The sequence below is a fragment of the Cebus imitator genome, unplaced genomic scaffold (assembly GCF_001604975.1).
Source record: "Cebus imitator isolate Cc_AM_T3 unplaced genomic scaffold, Cebus_imitator-1.0 Scaffold42, whole genome shotgun sequence".
NCBI classification, from domain to species: Eukaryota; Metazoa; Chordata; class Mammalia; order Primates; family Cebidae; genus Cebus; species Cebus imitator.
The window spans coordinates 5,643,384-5,655,629 of record NW_016107357.1 but is presented as its reverse complement, the minus strand read 5'-3'; the positions used below and the strand labels follow the sequence as shown (position 1 = coordinate 5,655,629).

Below are 12,246 nucleotides of genomic sequence, written 5' to 3'. Positions count from 1 at the left end.
TTTTTACACTTTTTGTAGCGATGGGGTTTCGTCATGTTGCCTAGGCTGGTTTCAAACTCCTGAGCTCAAACGATCCACCTGTCTCGGCCTCCCAAAGTGTCGGGAATACAGGCATGAACCACCCCACCCGGGCTCCAACTCTTACTAGATGCTTTAATCACCCTTCCCCAAACTCTGATTCTACTCAAATTGTTCACTTTCAAAGAGGAAACTCAAGTGATTCCCGGGGAGCGTATGCTATTACTCGTGCATCCTTATTTGTGGACAAAATTCTTTCTTGCTGTGACTTAAATGCAGCCTGCCTTTAGCTTTCACTTATTAGTCCTAGTTGTTCTCTGCTGCTATGAAAAAGGGTCTGATCCTTCTTTCAAGGATCAGCCCTCTAATTATTGGAGCAGCACACTGCGTTTACATGGGCCTCTAGTCCTTTTCCGGGGTCATCTTCCCTAGAACCCCTCAAATGTCTCTCATTTCACATAATTTAACCATTTACTTTCGACTCATATTTCCCTTGTTGGTCTCAATGTCCCTCACGAAAGCTGACCCCAGACGGGCCCGCAGAACAACCTCTCCTGAGAAGGCAAAAGAAATTCTCGCCCAAATTGTGGCGAAGGCAGTCGAACCAATTAAACCCAAAGCTAAAACTGTAACAGAAAATAACTTTCAAGCTCGCAATAAAAAGGCTATGCCTGGATTTAAATCGTCACAGCCGCTAGCCACGCCTCCACTCGTGCAGTGCCCCTGGGAGCCGAGCCCATTCCAGTGAATTTCTAGGGTAAAGTCACAGTCTACTCTTTTGAATGGTCCCTTCACCCAGCCGCCTACCCCTTGCCCCAATTTCCATTTGAAATGAAAGTCTCCCACTTTCTAGCTGAGACAGACAAAAATGTAAAACTCGGGCAAAACCAACGGGAACAAGGCAATTTACCGTCACTTCCCGGGTCACTTCCAGAAGTCACTTCCGGGGTCGAGGAGAGGCCAATGAGATGTCTGCAGCTGCTGGAGGAGTTAGGGGCCGGACCGCGCGCGGCCTGAACGCCTAAGGCGGGTTTTGCGCATGCTCATATAAAGCTCTCCTAACCCGTCTTCCGGTGGAAATTTCACGTGTTTCGGAGTCGGGGACTGTGTTTAGCTTTACTGAGGAGCTCTTAACTTTAGACGGGTAAGTACCGCGGTTCCTGCATGGTTCCTGCCTTTAAATGGAACGGGAAGTCATCCATGTTCTTCTGGTATTTCCTCCTAATACTGAAACTATTGAGGTCTGAGAACGAGAGAAGGGGGTTGGAGAAGCTTTGGTTGCCGTGGCAAGTGCCGGACACCAATTTGGATTTTTGAGGATTTGGGAAGGGAGGATTTGTGTAACTACTCCTCAGAATACTTGATGGGTCGAATTTAAATTCAGTTGTTACTTATAGCTCATACTCCTAGCCACAGAATTTGATTTTAGAAGGTTTACTCTGGCTGTAATGCAAAGAAGCAGAATCGGAGGCAGGGTAGTTATTTAGAAAGCTAACGCAGTAGCTTTTTAACGCTGTTTTAAGGGGTCTTGAACTAGGATAGTGCTGTAAGATTGCAGAGAACAGGGGAAACTGAGAAAATTTAGGAGGTAGTGTCAGAGGCACCAATACTCGATTTCATGTGGGGAATGAGGGAGGGGCCCTGAGCATTTTTAGGAATACGTCCAAACTCAGCTTGGCTTATGATTGTCTTTTTAGGTTCGCTTCTCACCTTCCGCACCCCTCCTCCTCCACACACGCCCCGAATTCTAGTCATGGCCAAGTAGTTTGGTGTTCTATTTCCTTTTTTTTGTAACATCACCTTTTTTTGTAACGTTAGGCAGGTTTCATCATTTCACTGAGCCCCTCAGTTTTTTCAACCTTAACGTGGAAGAAAGCAATATACGCCCCTCAGTATTGCTGTGAGAATTAAATTAGATAATTTATACTTCTGGTACATAGTAAGGGCCTAATAAATATTAGCTATTACTACTATTATTGTACTTCTCATATTGTTTTGTAATTACACGTTTTGCTGTTTCTTCGTCTGGACTTGAAATTTTTTTAATTAGAGGGCAGTATCTTATTTTTCTTTGTATGGGCTTGAAACGTTGGTAGTTTGGTCTTTTTTATGTATCATTTATTTTGGCTGTTGCTGACATAATTCATCTTTTACTTTGAAAGAGCTCACAAGTATAATGCATTTTGCTGATCTAATTATATTTATTAGATAAAAAGATGGCTCTTTTTCTGTACAGTTCAGAAGACTGGATTAAGATGTACAGAAAGTAACTGATATTCTGTTTGTAATAGATATGAGTGATTTCAGTGAAGAATTAAAAGGGCCTGTAACAGATGATGAACAAGTGGAAACATCTGTGCTGTCTGGTGCAGGAATGCATTTTCCTTGGCTTCAAGCATACGTAGAAACTGTGGGTAAGTAAAGTGATAACATTGAACCATTTTAACTTTAAAAAAGTGATAAGATTCAATACAGATACAAAATGAATAACCAGGCTGGTCGAATTTTCAAGATAGGAATATGTGGGGTAATTTTTACGCTGTAAGCCAAAAAAAAAAAAAAATCTTTTTCCTTTTAGAATTCTTTGCCCTTGGATTAATAAAGAGCATTTTCCCCATTTTTATCTAATGTAAATGCAAGCATGTTTTTCTATGGGATAATTTTCCTATAAGAATATATATAATATAATGTATTTAATATAAATAAAAGAAGCAATTATCTGTATGCTGCCATGTTGAGTGGTATAGTCCTGGGAATACATTTGAACCAGCATTTTACTTATTGCCCTTAAATATGTATTTTTTGCCCAGCCTTTTCTCCCCTTGACAGAGATTCCTTGGCTCCTAAAATTTCACTTTTACTTTTTTATATTAATCTAAGTATCATCTCATTTAATGATCTCAGTAAGTTAATCCTCAATAATTTTTGTGCTAGACAGTTTAGGTAGGAGGAAACTGAATCTCAAAAGACATTACACTCTTAAGTGGTGGTATCAGGAGTCAAACCCAGGCCCGTATGATCTCAAAGACTATGCTTTTAACCACTGAGGTATATTTTAAAAAATGAGATAGTATACTTAAAGTGCCTAGCATAGTACCTCATGCATAGTGAGTGTTAAAAACAATAGTGCCTTTCCTCTCCTCATTTTATTTTTGCTAAATTGATGCCCATGGCTTAAGGCAGATCTGAATGAATGATACGTCAGAGATAGTGCTACTTCATCCCTGGCAGGGAACTAAAGTTATGCCATACTTGGCATGTTTCTGTTAGCAGTGTTCTATAGAGAGTCTGAGTCAGTCTGCAAGCAGATAGGTTTAAGACCAAAGACCAAAATGTACATGCTTAGAAATATTTCACATGTCATAAATACCCTGTTAAACCCAAAATACTTTTGGTCTGCAATGAGAAAATAATTGCAAGTAATATTGACATTGTTCTGGTAATTAACCATAATAGGAAAACAAAATTGCCTGACAATTACTGTATTTATTTTTTTATGCTGGTAGATATCTTTTGGCATTTTTAAGGGCATACCCAGCAAGCCCCTTATAATAAAAACTTTGAAGACGGGACAAGTCTGGATCGAAGCTGTATGATGAGTACGTTGAATAGTGCTTGGCACACAGTGGTGCTCAAAAAATATTTGTTGTCAGATTGATAAGGTTCCAGATTCTTTCAGTAGCATATTAGAAGTTAGGTTGATGACACTGGTTCTTTATTGTACATCTCTATTCCATGTAAAAATGCATTTTCCTTGACAATTTTTTTTTCTTAAAGTCATCAGGCTCGTGTAAGACTATTTTTTGCTCATTAAAGAATGAAATGAAAGGATAACTTTTCCTGAGGTAACTAGGCCAGGTTGGAAGACAAAAGGGTATTTTCCTAGCGTTTAGGTGTAGCTGTCTAAAGTTGATTTGTAATCTCAGTTGTGACAGCTTAAGAGATAGAAGGGAGCTTAGCCTGAGAACAGTTCTCTCCTTTAGGTAAATAAAAGATGTTTTAAGGATGAGGTGTTTTGTTAGTTTCCTAGGCTAACTGGCTGGTATTGCTACTGATCTTGAGCAGCTTTGGTGTAGAACTTATAAAATGCAGCTTCTGATTCAGAGAGCTGGGCATAGTACGCTGCAGTAAGATTCCAGGTGATACTAATGCTGCTCATTCCAGGGCCACATTGAGTAGCAAGGGTCAGGTCCCCAGGTGATTTGTATGTACATTCAAAAGTCCGAGAACACTAGTTTGGTGCAGTCAGTAGTCTTCAAACTTTTACTTATGTATCCCCTACTTTTTTTTTTGAAAAATTGACTACTACCTTGCACAGTTTTAAGGTATCATCTGAAAAAATTTTACTATATGTTTAATATTTGCAAGAAATAATTTCCAGGATGTTGGTATTTTCAAATTAATATGTATTACTTTATATGTGATGGAGTCCAAATAGCATAGGAATAGCATAGGGTTGTAATGCCTTGCATTGTCATTTAAAAACAAATTATGAAAAAGCTTTTAATAGATGGAAATTTTATGTTCCTTTTTGTTGTACTTCTTGCAATGAAAGTAGGCATCAATGTACTTTTTTTGTTTATATCCTGTAAGTTTTAAGAATTAAAATTTTTTCTAGGTTGAGACATCATCATTAGTAGTTATACATAGCTGATCAATATAACATATGTATTAAAAATGTTGCTGTCTGGGTGTGGTGGCTCGTGCTCGTAATCCCAGCACTTTGGGAGGCCAAAAGGAAGAATCACTTGAACCCAGGAGGTCAAGGCTGCAGTGAGCTATGATTGTGCTACTATAGTCCAGCCTGGGTGACAGAGCAGGTCTGTGTGTGTGTGTTTTAAAATAAAGTCATCTATCACTTTTTCCCAATTTTTGTATGTATTTGTGGGTGACTTTTATGTATTTCTAGAATGAGAAAAGATTTAGCATTGATTCTGCTATATTTTGTTTTAATTAACATAAATTTTGAGAGACCTTAGTCACACAAGTAAATAGATGGCAATGAATGGAATTTAATCATAGCCATGTATCAGGTCCTTGAACATTTTCTAAATTATTCGTGAAAAATTACACAGTGATTTATTGTAAAAAATAATGTTGTTCTGCAGTTTTGATAAGCAAAGAATTGGGAATTGCCTAACTTGCAAAAGGAGATGTCATTTACTTTTTCACCACCTGCGTTTTCACCTTTAGATAATGTGTAATGATTTTGATTGTGAAGCTTTTACTATATAGGCACAGCTGTCTAGGAGATTAACTTTTGGAAAGGGTACGTAAGGAAATCGAAGATCCGCAAGCTGGATCTTTGCAAAGTACCTGTTGGTCTTTGTGAACTTACAGGGGTACAGTTACCCAGCTGGACTAGAGGGGGGCCTGGTAGTTATATGGGAAGAGAGGAGGAGGTAACAATGTAACTAGTCATTCTGTTCTTAACATGGGGATTGCCAATACTTTAGAAATATAAATGCTAATTTTTACAGCTGTTTTAATCTCATTTTATTTAATATCATTGAGTTGCTAGGAATTTGGTCCTTAAAAAATAAAAGCCCACTTGGAGTTTGCAGAACATGGGAAGGTAATAAAGACCATGTTTGCCTAGAATGACCTTGGCATTTTATCCATTCTAAATACCTGGGACTGTGCTTTTGGAGGCCTGTTTGAGAAAATTTCCCCAAATTATTTAGTACAAGGATAAAAGGATGATTGAATCAGATTTAAAGGATCTGGTGACTCTAGTAGCCCCAAACATCAAATTGGATATTTTTTTATTTGCTAAAAATAATTAATGTGGAAGTGTATGTTTCAAGTGAAGCTGGCTTTGATACTGGAAATGGGCTGGATCAAGTAGTACCTACTGTTTACTTGTTAAAACTTATCAGAAGTAAGTTTTTTGAATAGTTGAACCTGAGTCACTATGGATGAAAACTCTTCTTTTTCATTTTTATAGCCATTGGAGGGAAAAGGAAGAAGGATTTTGCTCAGACAACAAGTGCTTGTTTGAGTTTTATCCAAGAAGCTCTGCTGAAGCACCAGTGGCAGCAAGCTGCAGGATACATGTACAGTTATTTTCAGACCTTGGAAGATTCAGATAGCTACAAAAGGCAGGCTGCACCTGAGGTAAACAGTGTGTGAGTTTGCTGGAAAAAATGATGGATTCCCAGGAGTTTCTGCCTCCAGCTTCACCTACGATAGCTTTTACAGAGCCTCAATGATTTTGCTAAAAGCTGCTAAAACTACTTTTGGGCGGAGAGTTTGTATTGGGACCTTTTTTGAATACTTCTTTTTACCTGTTATTTTAAAGGAGACCAAAATATTCATTCATTCTAATAATTGTTTCTTTTCCCCCCTTTATGGATATTTCCCATCATCATATAAAAATTTTGTTATTCTATCTTAAAATCATCTCTTGACCCCAACTTCCCCTATAGACTATGCGTCATTGTTTTACTCTGTTTCAGCAAAACTTCTTGAAAGAATTATTCTCTTTTTCCAACTAAAGTGATCCTTTTTTTTTTTTTTTAGTTTTATCAAGACATTGTTAATACACCGTCATCCATTTAAATTGTACAATTCAATTTATTTTCATATATTCACAGAATTGTGCAACCAACCATTACCACACTCTAAATTTAGAACCTTTTTCCCCCCATGAAACCAAAACCATGTACCCACTTGCAGTCTTTTCCCCATTCCTCCTCACAGCTGCCAGATACTGGCAGACACTCATCTTTTACTTTTTCTTTTTTTCTTTTCTTTTGAGGCAGAGTCTTGCTCTGCTGCCCAGGCTGGAGTGCAGTGGCACAATCTCTGGCCACTGCAACCTCCAGCTCCTGGGTTCAAGTGATTCTTGTATCTCAGCCTCTTGGGTGGTTGGGATTACAGGCATGCACCACCACACCCAGCTAATTTTTTGTATTTTTAGTGGAGACAGGGTTTCACTCTGTTGGCCAGGCAGGTCTGGAACTCCTGGCCTCAAGCGACCTGTCTACCTTGGCCTCCCAAAGTGTTTGGATTACAAGTGTGAGCCACTATGCCCAGCCTAATCTATTACTTTCTATTCTGGAATTTCATATAAGTGGTATCATATAATATGTGGCCTTTTGTAAATGGTGTCTTTCACTTGGCATGTTTTCATGGTTTATCCATGTTGTAGCATGTATAAGTACTTCATTACTTTTATTGCCAAATCTGTTATATGGAACTACATGTTTTATTTGTCCATTTATCAGTTGTTAGACATTTAGGTGGTTTTCGCTTTTCAGTTATTGGAAATAATGCTTCTATGAACTTTTGTGTACAAGTTTTTGTGTGGATGTTTGTTTTAATTTCTCCTGGGTCTACACCTGGGAGTGGAATTGCTGGGTCATATGGTAACATTTTGTTTAGCCTCTTGAGGAACTGCCAGACTGTTTTCCAAAGTGGCCACACCATTTATATTCCCAGCAGCAATATCTGAGCCTTCTAATTTGTCCAGTCCTTGCCAATATTTTGTTATTGTCCTGTCTTACTGATAATAGCCATCCTTGTGGTTGTGAAGTGGCATCATCCTGGCTATGATTTGTGTTTCTCTAATGACTAATGATTCAGAGTGAGCTTTTTAAAACATATCACATCCTGCCACTCCTCTGCTAAAAACACTGTAATGGCTTTCCATTTCATTCAGTAAAAGCCAAAGTCATAATTGTCTATAAATTCCTATGTGATGTGCTTACTCCTTTTCCTTGTTTGACCTCTCTGACTTCATCTTCTGTAACAGGTTGAGCATTCTCAATTCAAAAATGTGAAAAGCAGAATGCTACAAAATTCAAACCTTTTTGAGTAATGACGTGAGATAGTGATACCTTTGCTTTCTGATGGTTCAGGGTATACAATTTTTGTTTCATGCACAAAATCTTAAGAATATTGTATAAAATTACTGTCAGGCTATGTCTATAGGTGTATGTGAAACATAAGTGAATTTCATGTTCAGCCTTTGGTCCTATCCCCAATCTGGAACATTTCTGATGCCAAGGATTTCAGATAAGGGTTACTCAACCTGTATTCTCCTGCTTGTTTTTTCTTTTCCATCCTCACTGGCTTTCTTGTTCTTACTTAAATGGGCCAGGCATATTCCTGACTGATTGCCTTTGCCTTAACCAATTCTTGGAAAGCTCTTCAGATGTCACTATAGCTACCCTCCTTCAAGGCCTCTTTTCAGTGAGGCCTACCTTGACTCATTAAAATTGCAATTGCGTTACTTCACCCGCAACCTGCACTTTCAGAATTGCACTCCTGATCTCCTTATCTTTTGCTCCATTTTTTTCCCCAACACTTGAAAATTTAATTATGTTTTTTGGTTATTGTTTGTTTCTCTACATAGAATGTGAATGTCACAGGGCAGGATTAAAACAGTGCCTGGCATATACTGCTATATTTGTTCAGTAAAAGACAGTTTACCCATAGCTTTTACTAATACAGTCACCATTGCATCAGTTAGTTATCTTCTAGAGCAAAAACAAAAACAACAACAAAACCAAAAAAAAAAAAAAAAAAGTTTAACCATTAATTGAAAATTTAATTTTTGGACTAAAGTTACATATACCTGTAAAACACTGGACAAGTTAGAGATTCTTATCCAGATTTTGTTTCATAAAATAAAGGAATTGGATCAGTGGGTTGGTTTGTTTGTGTGTTTTGTTTTGTTTTGTTTTGTACTACTCAGGCTCTGTTTGGATCACCTCGGGCTTTCATTGACAGTATACATTCCTGTACTTCACCCCCATCCTGTTGAATCAGAATATTTATTTTTAACAGGTGTCCCTTGTAATTCTTATGTACAACTGGGTATAAGAATAGCTATAATAATCTTGAAGTTTTTTTTTTTCCTGCTTTTTCCCTGCTGCATTTACCCATCCCTAGTGGGAGGTGGTCCAAAATCTAAGTTTTCTTTAAGTTCCCAAATACTACATTGTGATATTCTACAAATGAAACCTTGATATCTCTGAGTTGGGAAGATGAGGATCATTTATACCAAATGATAATATGTGTATCATATATAATTATACCAGCGATAGTATATGTCTATACACATATAACCAATGTGTATGTTCATAGAAATAATTGATTTACAGTTCAGTTCGATTTACTTTGAAGTTGGTGTTATTGATGTACTTTAAATATAAGTTAGAGAAATAGAGATTTGCTCTCATCAAAAAAGAGCTCCAAGTTCTGTTCCTAAAGTTTTGATGATCTAAGAATATTTTTTTTTTATTAAGATTTGTCCATAGTTGATGAAAATTCTTAAATTGGCATTCTAAATATAGAATAAATGTGGTCAATAGTTGTAGAAATTGATGGGGTCTCAGGAAACATCTAGTTTGTTGCCCTCATTTTGCAGATGATGAAGATGAGGCTAAGACCAATGAGGAAGCCAATATTATTTAGAACCAAATTTTCTGACTTCAATATTCTTCCTTCCATACCAGTTAAATATTTTATATTCAATATGTATCTTAACTGCCTATTTTCTTTAAATTACTAAATTAGGAATGATGCTATTATACTATCTGATATTTTATTAGAAAATTAAAAGGTTAAAACTATTTTATCACATAAGGAGGTAATATTAATTTTACAGGGTAGAGAAAATGTTGACAGTAGTGGTCTCTAGGAAGAGGAATCACAGGTTATTAATGTTGTAATCAGGAACAAATATCTTAGACAGAAATTGGTTAAGGCAAGAATTTTACATTTTGGTAGTAATTTCTGGTTTGACAGATTATTTGGAAGCTCGGAAGTGAAATTCTATTTTATCATCCCAAAAGCAATGTGGAGACTTTCAATACTTTTGCTGACCGGATGAAAAATATTGGCATCATGAATTATTTAAAGGTGAGAATATGAGTTTTGTGAATTTACACTTGTGGTACTTGTTTTTTTAATTGCTTATGTCAGTGATAAGGCAGATAATGTAAAAAATGTGGGACAGGCTGGGTGCGGTGGCTCACGCCTGTAATCCTAGCACTTTGGGAGACTAAGGGTGGGGGATCACAAGGTCAGGAGTTTGAGACCAGCCTGACCAACATGGTGAAACCCTGTATCTACTGAAAATACAAAAATTAACCAGGCATTGTGCCATGCACCTGTAATCCCAGCTACTTGGAAGGCTGAGACAGAATTGCTTGAACCCGTGAGGCAGAGGTTGCAGTGAGCGAAAATGTGCCGTTGCGCTTCAGCCTGAGCGACAGAGCGAGACTCCATCTAAAAAAATATGTGGGACAAGGATAAGACATCTGGATAAATAAGAGGAAAGGAAAGAAAAGAGTGTTGTGAGAACCATTTACTTCCTGGTTTTCAGTCACCTCTTGTGTTCTCTGACTAAAAATTCCTTTTGTTTGTATATTTCTTCTGGCTGTCAAAACCAGTTATTTAGAGATTGCAGTGGTGTTTCATTATGATGATGGGCCAAATTCTAAAAGGTTTGTTGAAGTCATTACAGCTTAGAGTTGGAATTTTTAGGAAAAGGAAAGAGCTAAACAAGTTGGGAATATAAACAAATACAACTCATAATGAGAAGATAAAGTAGAAAATGGCCAGTTCTCTGGAACTAGAAAGGGTTAGGATTTAATGGGTTGGAGAATCAGGAAAAGAATGAAAGTAATAGTTGAGATTAGTTTGAAAAGCAATTGTGTGTTCACTAGGCAGATTAGAGGAAAGGGCAGTCCTGCATGGCAGGGGTTATAAAGAGTTCAATAGCCCTGTATCCGATACTTTAGTTGCTCTAAAAATCATTTGGGTAGAGGTCAGGGGAAGTAGGCTGGGCCCTGTATCCCATACTCAAGGAACTTGGATTTTAATTCTGTAGTCAGTGGGAGCCATGGAAGGAGTTTGTGTAAATGACTAACAAGACGAGATTTCTTTGGTAGCCCCTTGAAAGGTGGATTGTAGGGATGCAGGAATGGAGAGGCCAGTTGACAAATTATTACAGTACTTTGGCTGTACCTAAATGATTAATTGTAGTTCTCATTATTCTCCTCTTCAATGTCTTCCTTTCTTCTAATACTGATTCTTTGTGTAATTATTCTTCCTGCTTCTCCTGTGTCAGGGATACACTTTCTATGTGAACTGAAACTATTCTTCAGCATCCCTTATTAAGATATTTTCTCTAAGCTTATATAATATGTATAAAATAGTAATATTTATTAAATGTCTGCTATGGGCCTAACTAGGTTTTAGGTGGATTGCAAATATTATTTAATCTTGAAAACACCCTTCTGAGGGCCAATAATGTTCCACAAAACAAATGAGACTCATAAAGGGTGAATAATTTACCTAGGTTTATTTTTTATTTTTATTATTATTATTTTTTTTTGAGACAGAGTCTTGCTCTGTCTCCAGGCTCTAGTGCCATGGTGCAATCTCGGCTCACTGCAACTTCCGCCTTCTGAGTTCAAGTGATTCTCCTGCCTCAGCCTCCCGAGTAGCTGGTTACAGGCGCTTGCCACCGTACCCAGCTAATTTTTCTATTTTTAGTAGAAACAGGGTTTCACCGTGTTGACCAGGATGGTCTCAATCTTTTCACCTCGTGATCCGCCCGCCTCAGCCTCCCAAAGTGCTGGGATCACAGGCGTGAGCCCCTGTGCCTGGCTGGTTTAGTTTTTAAGTGGCGTATGAACCAAGACACTCTATCTTCAAAGCCCTTTTTTACCCCACTGTATCACACTGTCTTCTGTTTGTAAGTTTACATAGTTTAGCTCATATCTATATAGTGTTAGTTGTTTCCTGTGTCTTACCTCTTTGCTAGATTGTCCCCAACATCAAAATTTTCAGTGTCAGGTTATTTGTATCCTACCAAGATCTTAGCCCAGCATGTATTGTATATTTACTGAGCTTTTTGACTAATGGTTATCTAATGGCTTAAATGGCAGTGTGCCCTTACTATTTTTGTAGATCTCCTTACAACACGCGTTATATCTTCTGCATCATGGAATGCTTGAAGATGCTAAGAGAAATCTGAGTGAGGCAGAGACATGGAGACATGGTGAAAAGACGTCTTCCCGGGAAATATTAATCAACGTTATTCAGGCCTACAAAGGGCTTTTGCAGTATTATACCTGGTCTAAAAAGAAGACGGAATTGTCAAAGCTTGGTGAGTGAATGCAGGTAGATTTTTCTTGTGATGAGACTGAGGGGCTAAGGGATCTTAAGGAGTAATCTAGTAATTTCCCTATCAACTTTATCCAGATATTA

General features: G+C 37.7%; 1 protein-coding gene across 3 annotated transcripts in view; it reads left to right on the top strand.

Moving 5' to 3' along the window:
* Positions 1-798: 798 nt before the first annotated feature.
* Positions 799-12,246, top strand: part of TAF1A (TATA-box binding protein associated factor, RNA polymerase I subunit A) — a 30,196-nt gene continuing 18,748 nt past the window's right edge. The window contains exons 1-5 of one of the 3 annotated variants that reach the window (XM_017526360.2): positions 799-1,162; positions 2,310-2,432; positions 5,966-6,135; positions 9,775-9,888; positions 11,947-12,145. In XM_017526360.2, the coding sequence (XP_017381849.1) occupies positions 2,312-2,432; positions 5,966-6,135; positions 9,775-9,888; positions 11,947-12,145 (604 nt within the window). In that variant the 5' untranslated portion in view covers positions 799-1,162; positions 2,310-2,311. Of the gene's footprint in view, positions 1,163-2,295; positions 2,433-5,965; positions 6,136-9,774; positions 9,889-11,946; positions 12,146-12,246 lie in introns of all 3 variants that reach the window. The other 2 variants (XM_037737712.1, XM_037737711.1) reach the window with 2 other exon arrangements.